Here is a 24,767-nt window from a genome sequence, read left to right as displayed (position 1 = left end):
CAAAAAAAAAAAAAAAAAAAAAAAAAAGAGGCAAGTAGCATTAAGATGATGCAGATTTTTTCCTATAGAAAATAAAGAATCACTAAAGGGTTTTATGCTGAAAAAAGAAAAGTTCAATTTACATTTTAGAGAACACCCTCTAGTAGCTATGTGAGGAACAGATTTCAGGCTAGTGGTCTAAGAATAAGATGGTGGGGATCTGAAACAAGAGGTAGGTAGCATGAATGAAAAAGTGAACAAAGTTTTAAGAATCACAGTGGAAACCATCATGATGCCAGGTTGAAGGTCAATGAAAACTTTTATACTTTATCATGACGAGAGAATGCTAATCACTACAGTTTAGACTCCTTGATGAGAGTCTTAAGTAGATGACCTTACTGACATCTTGGCCTGACAGTTCCTAATTATGAATAAATTTCAGTGTACTGTAGACAAACAGAGTAAACTTATCACTAGGAACTGCTGCATATTCCAAAGCTCAAAATCTGAAATCTTTCTGGCTGCTCCTGTACGTATTAACTTCTTATTCTTGCATCTATCCCAACCAGTCTCTCTAAAACTGTAATTTTCTTTTATCACAACTTCTTGTTTCTGTAACTAACTTCTTCTGGCATTCAATTTACAAACAATTAATTGGTTTCTCAGCTAGCCTTGGGATGACTATGTTAGTGACTGTCCCTGCTTTCAAATAGTTTATGATCTATTGGGAGCAACAAATATATATGCCAAAAGACATGTACAAAAAAAATTCAAAACAATTCCAAAAAGAGGCAAAAAATAGATCATTTTCAAGAAATATTTCTGAGGCCCTTAATATGGCTAAAAATTTGATCAGAAGAAGGGCAGAGATAGTTTAGTTGATATTCCAAAACTTTTATTTATCTCTAATTCTCTATCGCATGCCTCATAGCTCCAACTGTATACTTCTACTCTTCATTTTCAAACTCGTCACTTTTCTCAATCGGTTGATTACTCTTGCTTCATTCTTTGAGAAGATTGAGGACTACATGTACTCCATCAAATTCTGTCTTCTCCATTTGGAATTTTATCTGTATACTCTGCCTTCCTCTTATTTAACAGGAAGACGTACCCTTAGGCCTTTCAACTTGTGGCCACTACTTAAAAGTGTATTTTCAATGGAAATGACAAGCATTTGACTGTCATACAGAAATGGCACTCTGTAAATGGCAGTTCCTACCTGGTCTGAGGCAAATACCTGCCAATATACAGTCACGCACTGCATAATGACATCTTGGTCCATGATGGACTGCATATAAAACAGTGGTCCCAGAAGATTCTAATACCATCTTTTTACTGTATCTTTTCTGTGTTTAGATTTGTTAGATACACAGATACTTACCACTGTGTTACAACCGCCTGTGTAACCTAGTAGCAACAGACTATACCAGGGGTCCCTAACCCAGGGACCACAGACTGGTACCTTCATGGCCTGTTAGAAACCAGGCTGCACAGCAGAAGGTGAGATGCCAGCAAGTGAGTGAAGCTTCATCTGTATTTACAGCTGCTCCCGATCACTTGCATTACCGCTTGAGCTTGGCCTCCTGTCAGATCAGCAGAGGTATTAGATTCTCATAGGAGCACAAACGCTATTGCGAAGTGTGCGTGTGAGGGATGTAGGCTGCATGCTCCTTATGAGAACTGAATGCCTGATGATCTATTGCTGTCTCCTATCACCCCAAGATGGTACTATCTAGTTGCAGGAAAACAAACTCAGGGCTCCCACGGATTCTATATTATGGTGAGTTGTATAATTATTTCATTATATATTACTATGTAATAGGACTAGAACAACAAATGTAATATGCTTGAATTATCCCAATGTCTCCCCCAACTCACCCCAGTCTGCAGAAAAACTGTCTTCCATGAAACCAGTCGCTAGTGCCAAAAAAGTTGGGGACTGCTGGGCTATGCCATACAGCCTAGATGCATACTAGGCTATACCATCTAGGTTTGTGTAAGTATACTCTATAATGATCAAACAAGGACAAAATTGCCCAAAGATGCATTTCTCAGAACATATCCCTGTTGTTAAGCGATGCATGACTATACTTGTATACACAAAATAATGAGACACTCCTTTATCCCCTTCCATAATTGCCAGTCATTTCAGTGTAAGGGTCCCACCATGGAAATTCATACCTTCCTAAGCTGATGAATATAACGTGCTTATCAACAACAATTACAGCAAACCTATGATAATCCCTTCTCCTCCCAAATGTTGTTTGGGGCAGGAGCTAAATGATATACATCTGCGCCTTTAGAGTATCCCAGATTTTACATAATTAGCAATGTTTCTTTTGGAGAACTGACTCCTACATTTCAATTTTTGCCTTTGAGTTCTTTCATTTCTGAAGTGGCAATTACAATGCTTCAGACTTTGGCTTAACGAGTAGTTTCCTGATTTAAACGACTGCCACCTTCAGATAAATTTAACTTTTTAACTTCTATAGCATTGTGTACTAACAGCTTGTCTTCACACAATGCCACTGGGCTGTGTTCTCAACTTACATTCATTTGGTCACCCCAAGAGGTCCTAAAGAGTTTCCCAGGCACCAGCTGTGACATAATTCATCTTCCTGGCAGCTAAAACTGCCAGTGTTCTCTGGGCCTTCCCTTTTGCTCTAAAGTACAGGTAATTTTTTTTTCTTTTGGCAAGGATTCAGCTGCAACTGGTGCATATATTATGAACATATGCCGTCAAAAGGAAAGAATTCTCTGACAGAGGAGAAGGTATATAAAAAATTTAAGTGACTGGCCACCTTAAAAACTAATGGGAAAATTTTCTCAGTCAAGTGTCCTGCACAATTTACTGAAGAAAAAACGGGGCTTAGCTTTAAATACTGCTGGCACACTGGAGAAGATAAACTAAGACAACTAAACATATTGAAAGGTTAGGTGTGTTTCTGATTTTGGCATTTACTGAATGGTAATACTACTATGAAGCAACAGAGCAGAATTTCATTAAGCCCTCAGCACATACATCACTAACATTTAGTTTTGGTCATATCTGATGACAACTCATGTACCCCCTATATCACCACCATCTAGCAAAACCATGATAGCTGTCTTCAGCAACAGGGAAGCTGACCTGTCCTTTGACCCACAGTTTCATAAAAGCGTTCTACCCTATTTATCCATAAAAATTTAATTTGACCTCTAAAGAAAAATCCTCTAGAAAATGTAAACACCTTAAGACGATAATGATCATTTTCCTGTCAATAATTTATGTGATACTGAATACTATAAATACTAATTTCACAAAGGGCTAAAAAAAAAAAATCACACATAAAGCTGTCTACAATATAAAAAATAACTTTTTAATTGAAGAAAAAATACAAATCCCTACAAGCTAAGTCCATTTTTAACGTTATAAAAAATTTAACATTTTAAAAAAATTTAACATTTTTAATGTTATAAAAAACTTGATTTATTTGAAAATAATTTGCTTAAAATGCTTGTTCCAAATTTTCTTACCATTAATTTATTAATCCTGTTTAATATCAAAACTGAGATGATCTATTTTAGGCTGTACACAAATGTCAATAGTGAAGTCACTTAAATGCCAATTGCTTTCCACAATATACTATATATAAACGCCAAGATAAAGCTGTTCAGAGTTGCCAATAACATGAAACTTTACATATGTTTTTCTCTCAATATCTTAATATCAATAATGGAAACATAATTAGGCACATTTTTCCATCAAATACAGTAATTAACTATTAACATGAATTATGCTCATCTATGAAGTAATTATTTTCTCAAATTATTATATAAGCAATACCCTTATCAATCCACAGACTGCCTGTGTCCCAGTTAACACAGTAACTCAAAGAATGAACCACCTTAGCATATTTTATAATCAATTGGAAAAAAAAGTATCTCTCTAATTAATTAGGTTATTAAAAAAAAATTAAGAGTTAGTGTTATGTGAAAAGAAAAAGTTCCAAAGAAATGGCTCTGTGGCTCCAGAAGTGGGTAATCCTTCACTAAAGAGCCATGAACAAAACTGATCCTAGACTCACTTTAGACACAGAAATTATGACTAAGCATAATTAGAAAAGGACCAGAAAGGACAACTTACAAAAACATAGGTTCCTGGGGAATAGGAATTATAGCTAGTTAATTATAGCTAGTATTTATATTTCATGACATTGAGAAGTACGTGCTAAATAACTCATGTGTCCTATAAAATACGGTGTAGATGCTGGAAAAAAGCAATCTTTAAATTTCTTTAAAATATTTCAGAATTTGCTTTACTGAAATACTTTACTAGATAAAATATGAGAGAAAAAAATCTTTAACATTTTTCTCAATTTAAATAAAATTACAATGTACTGTTGTTTCAGCATATTAAAAAGGTTTTGAAGACTAAAGCAGATCACTTGAGCCCAGGAGTTTGAGACCAGCCTGGGCAACATAGCAAGATCCTGCCTGTACAAAAAACAAAAAGGTTTCAGCAGGGCATAATGGTGTATACCTGTAGTCCTGGCTACTCTGGAGGCTGAGGAAGGGGGACCACTTGAGCCCAGGAGTTTGAGATTACAGTGAACCTCAGCGACAGTCTCTTAAAAGGTTAAAACAAAACAAAACAAAACACTAATATAAGCTATTTAAAATAAGCTTTTAAAATGTGAATAGCAATCAAACATTGTATGATTTTTCTATTAAAGATTTTAAAATACTTACATGTACCCTCATGTTCTGAATCTCTATCCTATAGATAAGAAACTTGTTCTTCTCTCTCTACACAAAGCTTATATTCCTTATAAAGTCCATATACATTAACTGATCTAGCTCCTTGTTGAACTCTAAAATTCCAAAATCCCCCTATAAAAATCAATTTATAACCAAATAAAAACTTTTTCTGGCTTGATCTTGGCAGTCCTCAAAGTTGATTCTCAAAATAAATAAATAAATAATGCATAATGTAACATCACTCATCAAGGTGGTTTCCATCAAGTCTTTTGCCAAACCCTCAGGTCCCTTACTTTGTCATGGACATATTTATCTTACTATCACTAATGAAAAAGATCAATCCTGCCTTTCATCTAACTCTCCACTGTAAATACACAGACCCAGAGTATCTGAGGCTGGGAGGGAAAAAAGTGGGAATCACAAAAAGGGGCAGAATGATACACACCTTTCCTCCATGATAAGTTTCCTGCCTTCATACCCTCAGGGTCTCTCAGCATCTCTTTCAAATGTCTTACAGTCTTCCATTCTCCACTTTAACCATTCCAAACATATATTCCCTTTTTTCTATCACTGAGGACCTGTCTTTGCTCCTAAAGGTTATCAATGTCTCGATATATATTCACATTGTCAGGGCTAGAAGTTGTAGTCCTCACAAGACAGTGATAACGACTGAAACTTCCAACCCTGACAACTATGAATATATATATCAAACTCCACTCAGTTGCATCTTTCCATTGTATTTTAGAAGTATTACTCTTCTTTCTGTTTAAGACTAATAGTTTCTCACTTGCTCTAAGATCCCTTCTTAAATTCTCAGGATACTTGCCTCATCAATTACCACCCCATTTCCCCATATCAGTCTTCTTTTCTACTGCCTTTTTGTCCTTAACCTATCTTCGTGCTCAAGTCCACCACATATTTAAAAAAAATTTTTAAAACTAATTAAAATTGGCCTTCAACATAGCATCCTCTCCTAGCTATTACCACTTTCCTCCACTCAGGTGAAGTTTTTGAGAGTGGCTGTATTTGTTGCTCTCAATTCTACAATTCTCCTTAATTGTTGTTTCTCGAAATACTGGTATTTGATTTGCAATTCTATTACTCAACTAAAAATTGCTTTTGGAGAGGTTTCTAACATTGCTGTAAATGCCAAATCTCTCAGTCTTTGTTTTATTTGACATCTCCGTAGCAGCTGGCAATGTGAATCACTTTTTGTGCTATGCTGAAATGCTGGAGTTCCCAATGGAACTATCCCAGACTGCCTTCTCATTTTACATCCTCTATGGCCTCAACTATCATCCATAAGTGGAACATTCCCAAATTTTTGTTGCTAGCCAAGACTAACATACAAGCACTTGAGCCATATGTAATTCAGCTACCAATATATATCTCTACATACCATATACACCCCAAACAACATTCAGAAACTGAATTCACAATCTTTCTTCTAAATCTGCTTCTCATTTGCTGGTTGGCTGACTGCACTACTTCCTAATCAGTTAGAATTTGGGGGTTATATAAAATTCCTCCCTAGGTTAATAATTTACATTGACTTATTGCAGTAGGAAGGCAACCCAATAAACGTCCTCACTTTTCCCATTGCCAAAATGGGCATAAGCATGCCTATCCCCATCTACTCTACCAATAAATCAGTAAGAGACATCAAATGATATGTTCAAATACTTGATTAATCAGAGGTAATTATAAATTCTTTCTCAGTGGTTGAAGAAAGAGAAAAGGCACACTATATCTGCTCCAAACTCAGACCAACAGGGTCTTGATGACTGTTTGGCTCAACTTTGAAAACTCCCAATACTGGAAAGTTAAAAGTCTCATTGTATGGGGCCAGTAAGCTTCAGAGCTTAAATTAATTTTTTCAGAATTCTGCTAATGACCACAGAGGGATCAGAATAAAGCTATTTAACCTATAATAATTTTAATTATATTTCTCTGTTGACAACATAATTAATTTTAAAAACACAAATGCCTACAAACTATGTTCAATATGAAATGAGAGAAACAAAAAGATGATTCAGTTCTTGCCCTCAGTAAACTTATCATCTAGTTGGAAGATTCTAAGTTCACACAAATACCATAGCATAAAAAGCCTGTACGTATAATCAGTAGATTATACAAAAATTCTTAATTTTAAATAATAAAGAATAAACTGTCAGGCCCAGGCAGGCAGATCACGAGGTCAAGAGATCGAAACCATCCTGGCCAACATGGTGAAACCCCATCTCTACTAAAAAATACAAAAATTAGCTGGGCGTCGTGGCATGCGCCTGTAGTCCCAGCTACTTGGGAGGCTGAGGCAGGAGAATTGCTTGAACCTGGGAGGTGGAGGTTGCAGTGAGCCGAGATCATGCCACTGCACTCCAACCTGGTGCCTGGTGACAGAGCAAGACTCCGTCTCAAAAAAAAAAAAGAATAAAAGAATAAACTGTCAGAACTTTTTGGGAATTAAAAAAAGGAAATGAAAAACAAATTATAATCACAAGTAATCCACAAGAGAAACTAATTTTATATTTCCAACTTCAACTTTCAAAGAAAATGTTGCAAAAAGCAAGACTCTTCTTACTTTACAACACAATTACCTTTACTTGAGACTGATTTTTTCACTGAGGCAACATGATCCTCCGAGATTGCAAGACGCCTCAAAACATCAGCCAATGCTGCCTTTAGCACAGTGATTTCATCTTCTTGTTGCTGAACTCGTGACTCAAGAGCTGACAGGCGATCTTGAACATCAGAAGTACTTGCAGCAGAAATACTATCATCTATAAAATAAAATATGGAATATTTTTAAGTAAACTGCTTGAGAAATAATTTCTGGTAACAAAAACTATCCCAGCTAAGACTTTCAAAAGATGAGGAAAATTCTGGCCAGGTACAATGGCTCACGCCTATAATTCTAGCACTTTGAGGTGCCAAGGCAGGCAGATATCTTGAGGTCAGGAGTTGGAGACCAGTCTGGCCAATATGGTGAAACCCCATCTCTACTAAAAATACAAAAACTAGCCAGGTGTGGTGGTGCACACCTATAATTCCAGCTATTTGGGAGGCTGAGGCACAAGAATCATGTGAACCCCAGAGGCGGAGGCTGTAGTGAGCCTAGACTGTGCCACTGCATTCCAGCCTGGGTGACAGGGCAAGACTTCATTTCAAAAAAAAAAAAAGAGAGAAAAAATTTCAAAAAAAACCCCAAAAAACAAAAAAACTTCCACAACATCCCATCATGTTGACACATATTAACTTCTATAAAGATTTTCATAGCTATCTTAATTTAAAATAAAATGTAATAAATTTGACAAATAATTAAAATGATCAAAAATTTTTCCATAGTCAAATTTCCTCTATTATTACAACATCATCTTAATTTGTTTTCTCACAAAAATGTTTCCTAAATATATCATTTTGTAGACATCTGGGAACTTACAAGACAGCAAACTATTCAACCTTTCTTAATTACAACATTATTATCATAGTTCTCTATGAAAACAGAAAAGGAATATAAGTCACTTCTGTTTTGCTTTATGTATCAAATACGGAGCCCATCCCCCTAACCAACAATGATGAGAAAGCACTCTTTACTTCTACCTTTACTATTATACTCTCCCACACCTCACAGAAGTCAGTATTGCTATGTAATTAATGAAAGAATTTTTGCTGCTCCTTCTCTCCTCCTAACACCACAACTTCTCTTAAAAAAGGTTTTTATGAAGTACATAGTTAATATTTGCCTTATGTATGTAACAGTAACAACAGAAGGACTATTCAAATAAGGCTTAGCTATAATACAGCAATTACAAGGACTTCCAAAGTTAAATAACTTTAGACTATATTACTGATTCGTTGGGTCAATCAGAATCTGAACATATGGAAACATCCATTGCTATTGGTTCATTAAGTATAAGCAGGAAAATTCAGGGAAGTAACTGTTAAAAACACCCATGGCTTACAATGAAGGGAAGTTTTAGATTCTAATATAAGAGTTGTTTGGACCACACTGGGATCATTTAGATCATTGTTTCAGTCATTCAGACAATAAGGCAGAATGTACTGTTTTTTATTTTTCTCATACTGAGATAATATGCCATGGAACTTCTAAACTAATTCAAAGTTTGAGTTAAACCATCGCAGCATTTAAAAACCAAAGCTAGCTGGGCAGATCACTTGAGGTCAGGAGTATGAGACCAGCCTGGCCAACACTGCAAAACCCCATCTCTACTAAAAATACAAAAATTAGCTGGGCATGGTAGTGGGCACCTGTAACCCCAGCTACTCAGGAGGCTGAGGCAGGAAAATTGCCTGAACCCAGGAGGCGGAGGTTGCAGTGAGCTGAGATCGTGCTACTGCATTCCAGCCTGGGCGAAAACAGCGAAACTAAAAAACAAAACAAAACAAAACACCAAAGCTATCACCATTACATTATGGGACAGTAGATAATATTCATATTTCACATTTAAATCATATACGCCAACAGGCCTCCCATGCATACATATGTACTCTCTTCTGCCTTTACTGGTATTTCACTGAGCATCTTATCTTTGAGAAGTACTGGTACTGAAGGAAAAGCTGGGTTTCATCTTTAATTTAGACCTCAAATTCTGGTTCCATATTAACTAGTTACATAATCTTAGGCAAGTTATTTTAGTTATTTGAGCATTAATTTCTTCATCTTTATTTTATTTCAAGATGTAGTCTTGCTCTCTGTCGCCCAGGCTGGAGTGTAGTGGCGTAATCTTGGCTCACTGCAGCCTCTGTCCCCCGAGTTGCAGTGATTCTCCTGCCTCAGCCTCCGGGGTAGTTGGGATTACAGGCATATGCCACCATGCACAGCTAATTTTTGTATTTTTAGTAGAGGTGGGGTTTCACCATATTGGCCAGGCTGATCTTGAACTCCTGACCTCAGGTGATCCACCCACCTTGGCCTCCCAAAGTGCTGGGATTACAGGCGTGAGCCACTGTGCTCAGCCGTCACGTTTAAATAGGATTGTTATAAGGAGGGTGCCTAGGATATGTACAAAGCACAAAGGTAGAATCTGAAAGCTTTGAGCACATTTGTTAAAGGCAGATGTGTCCAACTCCGAGATGCTTAAGAAATGATAAGAACAATTCAGTGTCTTGCCTTAGAAATTTTTATATTTTAAGTCTTTTTCACTTCCAAGGTGGTCTAGCTGAATTCTAGCTGATCTATATTCTTTGTAAGTATGTTAGACTATGGTCATTATTCTTTCTACCCAGAATGCTTTCTTATTCTCCTTCTTCTGACAGGAAGAATAGCAACTCCTGTCTTCTGTGAAACTCCACCATATTTCTTGGTCCTAATAGGGCTGTCAATCTATGATGTCTCACTTTCCCTTCTGCCCCCCATACTATGAGACTGAACCACATAAAATGGCCTTTTCAGTTGTAAAAATATCACTATTAGAAATTTCAGCTGGACATGGCAGCTCACAACTGTAATCCTGGCACTCAGGGAGGCAAAGGTAGGTAGATCGCTTGAGCCAGGAGTTCAAGACCAGACTGGGCAAGATAGTGAGAACCCATCGCTACAAAAATAGAAAAAATTACCTGGGCATGGTGGTACACGTTTGCAGTCTCAGCTACTCGGGAAACTGAAGTGGGAGGATCACTTAAGCCCAGGAAATTAAGGATGCAGTGAGCTTTAATCATGCCTCTGAACTCAAACCTAGGCAACAGAGGAAGACCCTGTCTCAAAAAAAAAAGAAAGAAAGAAAGAAAAAGAAAAAGGAAGGAATTTCATATGGCTCAATCTAATACTACCACAGGAGTGGTAGTCATAAGATATAGTCTAGGCCAAATGAAGCCCTCTCAAATTTCCCAGAGATAGAGTTATAGCCCAACCTCTTTGGTTCTCCAGCTACAAGGATGTCACCCTAGGACTGTCAAAAATAAAGGTGGTTCTAACTACCTTGAGTTCCAGTTCTAGTCTCTGAAGCCTTGGCCCGTCAATTCTGAGAGCTACTCCAATATTCCTCCCAGCTAATTATGTTACCTAATAAATTCACTTTTTGCAAGCCATTATTTGTAAACCAACCACCATGATGAAGTTAGTAAACTATATGGGTATGTTTCTAAATTGTTCTCAATTTATGAAAGATGAGCTATACCTTTATATTATAATCACAGATAGAATACTTATATGAGTTTTATAAACATATAACCTGCTTAATTATTTTTGGAGGACAGCTGAGCTACTAGATCATCAGACTATAATGTCAAGCTCAGAGTGCTGGGTTTTAGTACCAACGTGGTAACTTTTACCTTCAGCAAACTTTTATTTAAAAAAAAAAAAAAAAGACTGAGGTGTTTAAATTGTGTGAAACCTGGATAGTGACAAGAAAGGTGGTTCAGCTTGTAAAAGTCCTACCACAACCTGATAGACACTGTGAGAGGACATAAGAACAATTTTTCAAAGGGCATAACAAGTACAAAGTTAACCATTAACAATGCTCTACATTTATATTGTGCTTTTCATATTTATTACCTCAGCCCCCGCTCCCACACTAGATAGATATATTTTATATTGGAGGAAATAGCTCAAGAAACTAAATAGTTTGCTCAAGGTCACCAAACTAATCTAGATATCTGAGACTCAAACATAGGTCTTTTGACTCTCAACTTAAGTGCCCTTTATTCTATTCCATGCTGCATTCTAACAATAATCACATGAGGACCAAACAAATACATCCTTTCACAAAGCCACTGAGGGGGTTTAAACTACTGAGAGAGTTAATCAGTTTTTTGTTTCAAAAAGATCACTTTGGTTGCTGCGTGAGAATAGACTGGAACAGGCTAAGAGTAAACCCAAGAACAAACAGGAGGCTACTACAGTAATCCACGTGAAAGGTGATGATGGCCTATGTTAGGGTTAAGATGTTCGAGTGTCTCAATTTCTCCAGAACAAATATGTCTCCTATCTCAGTATAAATATTATCATAATGTCCCTTTCAATTCCAAGTTCTCTGGCTTGAATGATCAATTACAGGGTCACAACAGCCAAGGCAACAGGCAGTGGCAATGTAACAGAGCACAGTAGTTATCACCAGAGTTCCTCATAGCTCTAACTCCTTCCTGTCTAAAATCTTGGCTTTTAATCCTTTCAGAGGCATCAATTTCTTTGAGAATCCAATAAGAGCTGTGGTAGAATAGTGCATGAATTCTGGTATTACGCTAACTAAATAAATGTTTGTTTTTTTTTTTTTTTTTTTTTTTTTTTGAGACTCACTCTGTTGACCAGCCTGGAGTGCAGTGGTGCCATCTTACTGCAACCTCCATCTCCTGGGTTCAGGGTATTCTCCTGCCTCAGCCTCGGTTAGCTGAGGCTGGGAGTAGCTGGGAGAAGAGAGGCATACGCCACCATGTCTGACTAATTTTTTTTTGTACATACAGGGTTTTGCCATGTTGGTCAGGCTGGTCTCAAACTCCTGACCTCAAGGGATCTGCCTGCCTCAGCCTCCCAAAGTGCTGGGATTACAGTGTGAGCCTCTGTGCCCAGCCATCTGTTTGCTACTTGCCAACTCTGTGACTGCTTTCCTCATGTGTAATTTACTCATGCGAACTGGCACTTACCTCAGGCTTGGGATGATTAACCAGTGCACAGCATGATCATATAGGGTGGTTTCAATAAGTTACTATCTTACAGTGATGTTCTTTACTGCACTGTTTATTTTTGCCACAAAATTAGAAATGATCTAAAGTCTAAGGATGAGGTTAAACAAGCTATATGTCCATACTATAGAATATCATGCAATAATTTAAAATAACAGTAGGAGTATAAGCTAAAAATCTGAAAGATCTATAAGATGACTTAAGTGGAATAAGCAAAATGCAAACAATATGTACTGAATAATTTATTTACAGACACACACACCAAAACACACTTTTAAAACTTAACACAAAAAACATACACACACATGTATATATAATGTACACAGAAAGAAGTTGTGAAGTATACACACCAAACTGGTAATTGGCTTACTTCTGACAAGGAAGGTGAGATTAGAAAAGCAGGAATAAAGAGTAATTTTTGCTTTTCAGTGTACATATTCCAGTACATTATTTGAATTTCACAAAAATGTGTATTAATTTATGCCTTTTAAGCTAAAATGTATTGCTTCTGAAGCTTAACTTCTTAAAACAAGTTTCCTCCAGTTACAGTGTTTCAATGTTATAAGGAACATACCAAAGTAGAATACAAATAACTTAAATTTCTGTCATAATTACTAAAACAAGAAGAGACATTATCTTAAAGTCCAACAACCCCCTCATCATTTTATAAATAAATGAAGACTCTGAGAAATCAGGTGAGTTACCCATGGCCACACAACAAACTGGAGTCAGAGTTCCTTCTCCTGATGACTCTATATAATCCACTGCTCTTGTTCTTTCCATTTTGAAAACTTTGCTCTTTTTTTTTTACTCCCAATCTCTAAGATACCACCATTCTCATTCACAATAAACTAAGAATATAATAGTTTAGAATATATCTATTTTCTGAGGGCTATTAACATTCCCTGTTCTTAATCCAAGTAGATTAGATCATTGTCCTTACATACCCCCTTTTTTATAGAGTAGGAGTATAAGCTAAAATTAGTAATCCCCCCACTTTTTAAAAATTTTTGTGCCTTCTCAAAATAGTTTCGAGCTTTGAAGGTTAAAATATGAAATACAAATGAATTCTTTAGCATTCCTAAATTCGTTAAAGAAAAAAAAACAATGAAGAGAAAACGGAGATCAACAAACCTCTTACTATCAGTCTAATCTATTTACTGGCATAAGTCAGTCTCTTTTTAGAAGTACAAGTAAATTTATATGTGACTAGTAAACTTTATATTTTAAAATTTTAAATGTTACAGTTTAGGCCAGGCACGAGGGTTCATGCCTGTAATCCCAGCACTTTGGGAGGCTGAGGTGGGCGGATCACGAGGTCAGGAGTTCGAGACCAGCTTGGCCAACACAGTGAAGCCCCGTCTCTACTGGAAATACAAAAAATAAGCCAAGTGTGGTGGTGGGCACCTGTAATCCCAGCTACTCAGGAGCCTGAGGCAGGAGATTCACTTGAACCCAGGAGGCGGAGGTTGTGGTGAGCTGAGACTGCACCATTGCATTCCAGCCCAAGTGACAGTGTGAGACTCCATCTCAAGAAAGGAAAAGAAAAAAAAAATTACAGTTTAAAGAATACAATGATAGCTATTCATTATGCTTTTATTACACTGAATCATAGTTAATTTCTTTTCTGAACTGTCGAGAAATATATGTCATCTTTGCAGCGTTAAGTGTATTTTATTTTATTATAAATATCCAAAAGTTGGCAATCTAGTATCATATCAGAATAAGACATGCTCACACATTCTAGTATCTTTGGGTTTTACTGATTTCATATCTTTCTAAAACAGAATACTTACTATCTTGTTTTCTTACTGGGGGCATCATACATTTATAATCACTTCTTGGTGACTCAGTCTTCATTTAGAATATTAATTACTATGCTGCAAGCACTGTGGTGAAATGATGCCCTAGAGGCTTTTATATTTCTAATTAAATAAGCATCATGGCTCAGGCCTGTAATTCAGCATTTTGAGAGGTTGAAGCAAGAGGACTGCGTGAGCCAAGGAGTTTAAGACCAGCCTGGGCAACCTAGGGTGACCCTATCTCTACAAAAAAAAAAAAAAAAAAATTTTTTTGGGTGGCAGCACACACCTATAGTCCCAGCTACTCAAGAGGCTGAGGCAGGAGCATTACTTGAGCCTAAGAGGTCACGGCTGCAGTAAGCCATGATTGTGCCACTGCACTCCAGTCTGTGTGACAGAGGAAGACCCTGTCTTTAAAATAAATAAATAATAATTTTAAAAAAGTTAGCCAGGTGTGATGGCACATGCTTGTAGTCAAGGGGCTGAGGCAGTAAGATTGTCTGAGCTCAGTTCAAGGTTGCAGTGAGCTACAACTGCATCACTACACTCCAGCCTGGGCAAAAGAATAAGGCTCTATTGCCAAAAATAATAATAATAATTAGTATTACAGTTTCAATTTTCTTTTTTGTAGAGATGAGCTCTCACTATGTTGCCCAAGCTGGTCTTAATTCCTAGCCTCAAGCAATTTTCCCTGCTCAGCCTCCCAAAGTGCTGGGATTATAGGCATGAGCAACAGCACCAGACCACATTTTCGGTGTTCTAATCCTTTTACCTTTCTCCTTACCTCTTTGCAGTTAGGATTAACTATGCCTAGCTATAGCAATGCTCCCTTTCCAATCTAATTTCCTACATTATGAGATATTGAATAACGAAGCTTTCTGAACTGTTGATGTGAAAATTCTCTAAAATGAGGACCTCTTCCTTTTTAAAAATGTATTACAGGGTGAGTATCCCTTATCTGAATTGCTTAGGACCAAAAGTGTTTCAGATCTCAAATTTTTAAGATTCTGGAATATCCGCACATACATAATGAGATATCTTGGGGAGGGGATCCAAGTCTAACAACAAAATTCATTGATGTTTCACGTGTATCTTATACACCTGTCCTGAAGGTAATTTTATACAATATTTAAAAAATGATTTTGTGCATGAAATAAAGTGTACACTGAACTATCAGAAAGAAAAAGTGTCACTATCTTAGACACCCACATGGACAACTGATTGTTGTTTGGCATAACCATCATTCCGGACTCTGAACTCATATGCTACCAATAAGTAATCACTTTTTAAATACTTAAGTACTTAACAGGAAAATGCAAGACCAACTTCTCCTCTTCCTCTTCCTCCTCAACTTACTCAACTCATGTTGAGTAAGTTGAGATGAGGAGGAGGAAGACGTTATGATGATCCACTTCCATTTAATGAATAAATGAATTTTCCTATGATTTTAATAATATTTTCTTTTCTCTAGATTATAAGAATACAGCATATAACATATATAATACATAAAATATGTGTTAATCAACTTGTTACCAGTAAGGCTTCCGGTCAACAGTAGGCCATCAGTAGTCAGGTTTTTGAGGAACCAAAAGTATATGTGGATTTTCGACTGAGTGGGAGAGGGAGTTGGCACTCCAAACTCCCATGTTATTCAAGGATGAACCGTGTATTAAAGCCTGTATCAGCCAGGCGCAGTGGCTCATGCCTGTAATCCCAGCACTTTGGGAGGCCAGGTGGGTGGATCACAAGGTCGAGAGATTGAGAACGTCCTGGCCAACATGGGGAAACCTCGTCTCTCCAAAAAAAAAAAAAAAAAAAAAATTAGCTAAGCATGGTGGCGCACACCTGTAGTCCCAGCTACTCGAGAGGCTAAGGCAGGAGAATTGTTTGAACCAGGAAGCCGGAGATTGCAGTGAGCTATCATGCCACTGCACTCCAGCATGGCGACAGAATGAGACACTGTCTCAAAAAAAAAAAAAAAAAAAAAAAGCCCGTAACTTCACCACACACAAAAATAAAATCCAAGAAGATTAAAGAATTAAAGGCAAAATTATAAAATCTTTAGAAAATAACTGCAATGCCTTCATATCCTACAAATGGCAAGAACGGCAAAGTCCTTAAAAAGATACAAAAAGAATCATAAAATACTGACACTTAACTACAATAGAATTCAGATGTTTGCTCTCCAAAAGACATGATAGAGAAAGCAATCCATAAACATGGAAAAGATAGCTGTAACACATATAAATGATAAAAATTAGTAACCAGACTGAGCATGGTAGCTCATGTCTGTAATTGCGGCACTTCAGCAGGCCAAGGCAGGAGGACTGCTTGAGCTCAGGAGCTTGAAATAAGCCTGGGCAACATGGCACCCCTGTCTCTACAAAAAATACAAAAACTAGACAGCATGGTGGCACACAACTGTAGTCCCAGCTACTCAGGAGGCTGAGGTGGGAGGATGACCTGAGACCAGGGAAGTCGAGACTACAAACAACTCTATAGTTAGTCAAGGCTTTTGTCAGTCTTTCAAAACACCTCATGGAAAAGGAAACATAAATTGCCAACAAACATAAAATGAGGCTCAAGCACCTCATTAATAATCTTGGAAAGGAAAATTAAAATCATCTGAAATACTATTTTATGCCTATCAGACTGACCAAAAATTTCAAGCATGGTAACATCACGTGTTCCCAAAGATATGGAGGGATACAAACTCTCAAACATTACTGGTAGAAAGTAACCTGTTTCAATGACTTTGGGGGCGGGGGGAAACCCTGGCAATATCTAGTAAAACTGAAGACACACATTTCCTATGACCCAGCAATTCCACTGTTACCCTGACCTAGAGCAGGAGTCAACAAACTTTTCTGCAGAGAGGAAAATAGTTAAATATTTCAGGCTTTCCAGATCACACAGTCTGTGTGGCAAACTATTTAGATGCCTCTGTAACACAAAAACAGCTATAAATACGTAAATGAATGAATGTGGCTATGTTCCAATAAAACTTCATTTAATAAAACATCATCTGTAAATCAGGTGGTCTCCCAGCCATAGTCTCCCAGTCTCTGTTGTAGATAAACTTCTGCAGACATACATATACCAAAAGACATGTCCAAGAATATTCACAGCAGCACAGTTCATCATAAAAACAAACTGGAAACAACTTAAATATCCATCAATTGTAAAATGGGTAAATAAACTGTGATATTAACAATCAACAGAATACCAGAACAGTAAAAATAAACTATGGCGATATGCAACATCATTTTGAATCTCAGAACATGATGTAAAGAGCAAGTCAGGTGAAATTTACATAAAGTTCAAAAAACATATAAAAAGTAAATAATAAAATGTTTAAAATAAAACTACTGAAAAACTAAGAGAATGATCTACACAAAACTTATGACAATAGTTACTTCTGATGGTTGTATGACAGAAGACAGGATATTGGGACACTCACACATAATGGAACATTTATGTGATTAAAACATGTATGATACTTTTTAGGGAGGGGGAGGGAAGTTCAGTGATTTTTCTCTTCTGTAAAAGTGGACAGGGGATATGATAACCGGTCTACATTACTGACTTACTTTATTCTTTGGAGAACAGTGAATCCATTTTGTGAATTAAATTCCAAAACAAAAATGAAGTTGTATTTCCAAAGAACCCGGGGGTTTTATGGCATAAAAACAACTAGACTAGATGGTCTTTACGATAGTTTTGAGGTCTAATGGTATGACCCTAAAATTAGTCCTCTACAAACCTATGGAAAAAAACAGTCCTTCATTTCAAAAAGCTATACGATATGGGATAAAATATCATCCCAAGAACAAATAAGTTGTTAAAAAATTTGAAATAGTCTTTGATCTCCCCTTCCTAAAGCACTTATGCCGAGACACTGCGCAGCCCTTATTGGTTAGAATGGTAATAGCAGAAGATTAGGTTAAATTAGAGAAGCTAATGTGAGTGAAGACTATGAGAGATCAGTAACAATACCACATAATGTGTATATTTATATATATATTTTTGAGACAGAGTCTGGCTCTGCCACCCAGGCTGAAGTACAGTGGCGTGATCTCAGCTCACTACAACCTCTGCCTCCCAGGCTCAAGTAATTCTCATGCTTCAGCCTCCCAAGTAGCTGGGATTACAGGTGGGTACCACCATGCTCTGCAATTTTTTTTTTTTTTTGGAGACGGAGTTTCGCTCATCACCCTGGCTGGAGTGCAATGGCACAATCTCGGCTCACTCCAACCTCTGCCTCCAGGGTTCAAGCAATTCTCCTGCCTCAGCCTCCTAACTGAAATCACAGGTGCCCACCACCATGCCCGGTTAATTGTTTGTATTTTTAGTATAGATGGGGCTTCACCATGTTGGCCAGGCTGGTCTCAAAATCCTGACCTCAGGTGATCCACCCGCCTTGTCCTCCCAAAGTGCTGGGATTATAGGCATGAGCCACAGCACCCGGTCTAGATAATTCTATTTTTTATTTTTTTAAATTATACTTTAAAAGTTCTGGGGTACATGTGCAGAACATGCAGGTTTGTTACGTAGGTATACACATGCCATGGTGGTTTGCTGCATCCATCACCCTGTCATCCACATTAGGTATTTCTCCTAATGCTATCCCTCTCCTAGCCCCCACCCCTCGACAGGCCCTGGTATGTGATGTTCCCATCCCTAGTCCATGTGTTCTTATTGTTCAACACCCACTTGAGTAAGAACATGTGCTATTTGGTTTTCTGTTCTTGTGTTAGTTTGCTGTGAATGATGGTTTCCAGCTTCATCCATGTCCCTGCAAAGAACATGAATTCATCCTTTTTAATGGCTGTATAGTATTCCATTGTGTATATGTGCCACATTTTCTTTCTCTAGTTTATCACTGATGGGCATTTGGATTGGTTCCAAGTCTTTGCTATTGTGAACAATGCCGCAATAAACATATGTGTGCATGTGTCTTTATAACAGAATGAGTTATAGTCCTTTGGGTATATACCCAGTAATGGGATTGCTGGGTCAAATGGTATGTCTAGTTCTAAATCCTTGAGGAATCACCACACTGTCTTCCACAATGGTGAACTCATTTACACTCCCACCAACGGTGTAAAAAGGTGTTCCTATTTCTCCACATCCTTTCCAACATCTGTTGTCTCCTGATTTTTTAATGATCACCATTCTAACTGGCATGAGATGGTATCTCAATGTGGTTTTGATTTGCATTTCTGTAATGACCAGTGATTATGAACTTCTTTCATGTTTGTTGGCTGCACAAATGTCTTCTTTTGAGAAGTGTCTGTTAATATCCTTCACCCACTTTTTGACAGTTTTTTTTTCCTTGTAAATTTAAGTTCTTTGTAAATTCTGGATATTAGCCCCTTTGTCAGATAAGTAGATTGCAAAAATTTTCTCCCATTCTGTTGGTTACCTGTTGATTATTCTGTTTTTGATGACGTTTTACTTAGACGTCACAAAAGCAAAAGTTAAGCTTAATTATGCAATTTTTGATGTATTATTGAGAGGCACTTTTAAATTATTTTCCATTAAAAGATGCTGCTTTATATATATGACCATCATTGTTCAGGGGAGAACAAGTTGAGCAAAACCTATTCTGTCCTCTCAACTGGAATATATTCATTTATAAAGTCAGCATTTTTTTTTTTTTTTTGAGACGGTCTCACTCTGTTGCCAGACTGGAGTGCAGTGGCGTGATCTTGACTCACTGCTGCCTCCGCCTCCCGGGTTCAAGCAATTCTCTGCCTCAGCCTCCCGAGTGGCTGGGATTACAGGTGCCCGTCACCATGCCCAGCTAATTTTTTTGTATTTTTGTAGAGACGGGGTTTCACCATCTTGGCCAGGCTGGTCTTGAACTCCTGACCTCGTGATCCACCTGCCTCGGCCTCCTGAAGCGCTGGGATTACAGGCATGAGCCACTGTGTCCAGCCCAACGTAAGCAGTTTTAAGTGCTTTATACAAGAGTGTAAGCAAATGTTTACGGCATTACTAACACATATATTTAAAGGGAAATGGAGGCTAATGGGGGAAGCAAGGGATCTAGATTCATTCCTAAGTCCTCAGACTTCTTTTGTCACAAGTTTGAGAGACAGGTTTGAACTCACAGGAACAGAAAGATACATTACCTGGTCAGAAATTCTTAAGTGTAGAGGAACCACACACTGAAGCAAGACCAGGCAAGCTGTCTTCCATTCTCACCACCTATGTTGTAAGCAATATAAACCAGTTCTGTCTACATTTCCTACCACCTTCCCAGGTAGTTCGAAAGCAAATCCCAGCTCTCTAAATCTCATAGCATACTTTACATTCTGAAGAAATCTTCCCAGTCCAGATGGCCTCCCACACAAACTACTACTACGTTGGCACAAATAAAACTATAGTTCTCCTGCCCTTGTGCGCTCTGAATTAAAGAAAGTGTTCTATATTATAAAAAGAGACAAACTGAAGGAGAGGGAGCACAGAGCACACAGGCAAAATCGGGCAGGATACAGACAAAAAACCTGGGCTGCTTGGAGAAGTGGCTAAAACCCAGGCAGCAGAAACGCATGAATTAATGCACTACAAGAATATTCACTACAATAATTTGGTTGTTCTTGGGCACTACTTTTCTGATCTTCTTCAAACTGGTTAGCAGTAAGGTACTATTGCTTCAAAAACAAAACCCAGTTTTTGCCTTTTGAAACTGAAGCACAAAACATGTTAGTTTCCATAAAAGAGCTTAAAGTCCCTGAAGTATTTTTTCTAGTAGGAAATAAAATAAACAATGTGTATATAAAGTAGCAAGTCATATTTCCTTTTTAGTTTTATATAAAATAAAATCCACATGAACTGTAACTAAACTAAAGGAATTATCACTTTTCACTGATTTTTAAACTAAAATATTAAGATCATGGGTGATTTATTACAAACATTTTGCTAAGTTAATGAATATAATTAACAATGGGAGTCATTTTTCTTAATTTTCCAAGTTGTTTGAGAATATTAACTGCAGTGCTAATATTAAGTAACCTATAATAACACACAATTTAGAGCTGGTCAGATAGTCCAGTTTTATACTACCCACGCTTACAAATAATGTCAACTTGTAAGGAAATTCATATTATAAATATCTTTAGTAAAACCAGATGATAACGAATGGAACATGTATTTATTCTCCCATAAGTATTTCTAAAGTTAATTAAAGAATAAATTTGTGAGGATAAGCGTCAAAACAGAGCTATCAGTGGTTTATCTCTTTGCTGCTTTCAAGCTTTACATTTGCACTTATTAAATTTAAACTAATTCAAAGTAAAATATAAACAACATGACTGCTATAAATATACATGCATTAAAAGCTATTGTGAAAGGATGAAACCTAAACCTAACAGAACATGAAGAGCTGTGAGCATGAAGAGACTGAGATAAGGATCGACAGCAAAAGCTATCAAAGACATCGGAATGAGGCAAAATGACTCAGATTAATACTACAAAAGGCCTTTACAGAAAAGTAGAAGCCATCAAAAGAGCGCTTCTACAATAAGACTCAGGAAAGAACTTCTCTTTTGATTATACCTGGTACAGATTCATCAAAGTATAGGAGTTACCTGAAAGATTAACAGGAGTGAGGTGGGTTGGGGAATATGTAGTATGTTTGAAACATTACAGGCTAGGAAGGAATTCAAATTCCTGCTACTGACTGGTTAGAGGCTTGAAAGCAGATTGTATTTTATTATACTTCTCTTCAATCACCAGACAAATATAAGGCTGTAGTTTTATAATTTAGTTGTCAACATATATGTACTCTTCTTTATAATAAATGGACCCAAATTAAATGACTGCTTAGAGGCTCCTAATGTTAGAAGGGCTACCAAGAAGTTCTGTAACAAAGTGCTTTCTAATTAGTATATAACAAAAAAGGTTCTCTTGTACATCAAAGTATACTGGACTTTTTTCCCACCCCCTCCTATGTGCATAGTGCATTACTAATTTGTCTATTATATACCTTGGGCATTTCTTTCTTCTCAAATCAAAACCTAATTTCAGGCAAAAAGCTTGTGGGACCCAGTCTCAGCTATTTCTATGATTAAGAATCATCTTCTCTCTTTTCTATTACAGTCAAATCTCCTTTCCAAAAGACCTAATCATCCAAGTATTTGAATACTACTATATATCAAAAATGTTCAAGGTGCTTAAAATTTAAAAAAATTACTGCCAGAAATTTATCTACCAGAAATGAGAAATAAAGGGATAATTTTAATAGATGATACTCAAGACAGAATTGATGGAATATGGTCACTGATGAGATGAGGGGATAAAAAGCAGAGGAAGACCCCCATGTTTCTATTTGGATGACTGAATAAATATTCAAACATTCCTGATAGAGAACAAAGTAAAAAACAAAAAAACAAAAAAAAACAGGGTGGGGAATGGAGGAGTAGAATGATGTGTGGTTGTGGTTTTGGATCTGCCAAGTTTGAGGTCATTATAACAAAAGTATACCTAGGTCTTGGGCATAAGATAGAGGCCTTAACTAGACATTACATTTGGGAACTTTATTAGGACATATCTGGTAACTGGAGTCATGAGAAATGATGATGTGGAATGAGAAAGGAATAGGACCAAAGTTATCCAGCAGAGAAGACACAATAAAAACTGTCAGAAAGCTAGTCACAGGTTCAGGAAAGGAGACATAACATTACAGACTGCAAAGATATCAAAAGACAATGACTAAAAATGGTCCATCTGATTTGACCAGTATTAGGAAATCTTTACAAGAGAAGTTTCAGTGGAGTCATGGGAACAGAAGCATGACTGCAATGCACTGAGGTGAGGCTGGGAGTTAAAGCAGTCCAAATTGTTTCCTAACCCTAGCAAGCATTGTTGGGGAGAGAAAAATATAAATAAATACAATAAAGTACAATACAACAGCTATCCTGACAGGTATATACAGAAACTTGTGGAACTCAAAGAAAGTCAGTTAATTTTTACCAGGAGAGAAAAAAATGAAAGCCTGGTCTGTGGAGCAAGTTTTTTCCTATTAAAAGAAAAATACTGATGAGAATTTTTTTTAAGGCAATGCCATTTTAAAAGCTCACTAGTAGGCCTATAAAATATTAAGCAAAGCTGTAACTTCTAAATTATAAGACTACAGCTATATTTCAAATGAGGTAAGTATTGAACACGAAATTTTAAATGACAAGCTCTAAGAACATGATGTTTTAGCCTATTTCAAATAAAAAAGAAGGGCCAGGCACAGTGGCTCATGCCTGTAATCCCAGCACTGTGGGAGGCCGAGGCAGGTAGATCACAAGGTCAGGAGATTAAGACCAGCCTGGCCAACATGGTGAAACCCCATCTCTACTAAAAACACAAAAATTAGCTGGGCATGGTAGTGGGTGCCTGTAATCCCAGCTACTCAGGAGGCCGAGGCAGGAGAATTGCTTAAACACAGGATGCAGAGGTTGCATTTAGCTCAGATTGCACCACTGCACTCCAGCCTGGGCAACAGAGTGAGACTCCATCTCAAGAAAAACAAAAACAAAACAAAACAAAACAAATGGAAAGCAGAGAAAGACCCAGAGGAAATATATCAATCGACCACAAGCTATATCAGCAAAACTCGTCAATTTTATTCCTAAAACTATGTCACTTCTTGGGCAATGTAGGGGTTAGGAGTACTGACCACCCACATAGTATAACTTTTTTTTTTTTTTCCTTTAGACGGAGTCATGTCCTGTCACCCAGGCTGGAGTGCGGTGGCATGATCTTGGCTTACTGCAACCTCAGTCTCCCAGGCTCAAACAATTCTCATGCCTCAGCCTCCCAAGTAGCTGGGTTTATAGGCAAATGCCACTGTGTCTGGCTTATTTTTTTGATTTTTTTAGAGACAGAGTTTCACCGTGTTGGCCAGGCTGGTTTTGAACTCCTGACCTCAAGCAATCCGCCTGCCTCAGCCTCCAAAGTGTTGGGATTACAGGGATGAGCCACCATGCCTGGCCTCTGTATAACTTTTGACTCCCTACAAATTTAACTCTTAATAGCCTATGGTTGACCAGAAGCCTTAATGATAACAGTTGATTAACATATATTTTATATGTTATATATATTATATACTATAGTTTTATAATGAAATGTTAAAAAAGAAAAAAAATCATACGAGAAAATATATTCATTATTCATTAAATGGAAATGGATGATCATAAAACTCTTCAGCCTTGCTGTTTTCACACTGCATAGGCAGAGGAGGAGGAAGAGGAGGGGTTGGTCTTGCTGCCTTAGGGGTGGCAGAGGGAGAAGACAATCCTTGTATAAGTGGACCCACAAAGTTCAAACCTATGTTGCTCAAGGGTCAACTGTATTTGAAGGGCATATATATTGCAATATGTCACACAAAATTGAGTTGTTGGACAAGGAGCAACTTTAAAGTTTTTCTTTGTGGAAGAGGAGCTTTTTTGTTTTTAAGCCGTAACAGGTTCATATTAATTTTGAAAGCAGGTAGGATAAAATTCTTTAAAAAATAAGAATGGAGGCTAGGCACAGTGATTCACACTAGTAATCTCAGCACTTTGAGAGGCTAAGGAGGGAGAACTGCTTGAGCCCAGGAGCCGATACCAGACT

The 24,767-nt window shown here is 37.3% G+C and overlaps 1 protein-coding gene across 4 annotated transcripts in view; it reads right to left on the bottom strand.

The window, feature by feature from the left end:
• The window catches only part of EML4 (EMAP like 4), a 157,660-nt gene that overhangs the window by 73,094 nt on the left and 59,799 nt on the right, over positions 1-24,767 (bottom strand). For all 4 annotated transcript variants that reach the window (XM_032239408.1, XM_032239410.1, XM_032239409.1 and 1 more), the window contains exon 2: positions 7,317-7,499. In XM_032239408.1, coding sequence (XP_032095299.1) covers positions 7,317-7,499 — 183 coding nt within the window. The remainder of the gene's footprint in view (positions 1-7,316; positions 7,500-24,767) is intronic.

Source organism: Sapajus apella, unplaced genomic scaffold (assembly GCF_009761245.1).
Source record: "Sapajus apella isolate SASKATOON/1434 unplaced genomic scaffold, GSC_monkey_1.0 scaffold44, whole genome shotgun sequence".
Lineage (NCBI taxonomy): Eukaryota > Metazoa > Chordata > Mammalia > Primates > Cebidae > Sapajus > Sapajus apella.
This window is presented reverse-complemented; position numbering and strand designations above follow the sequence as displayed.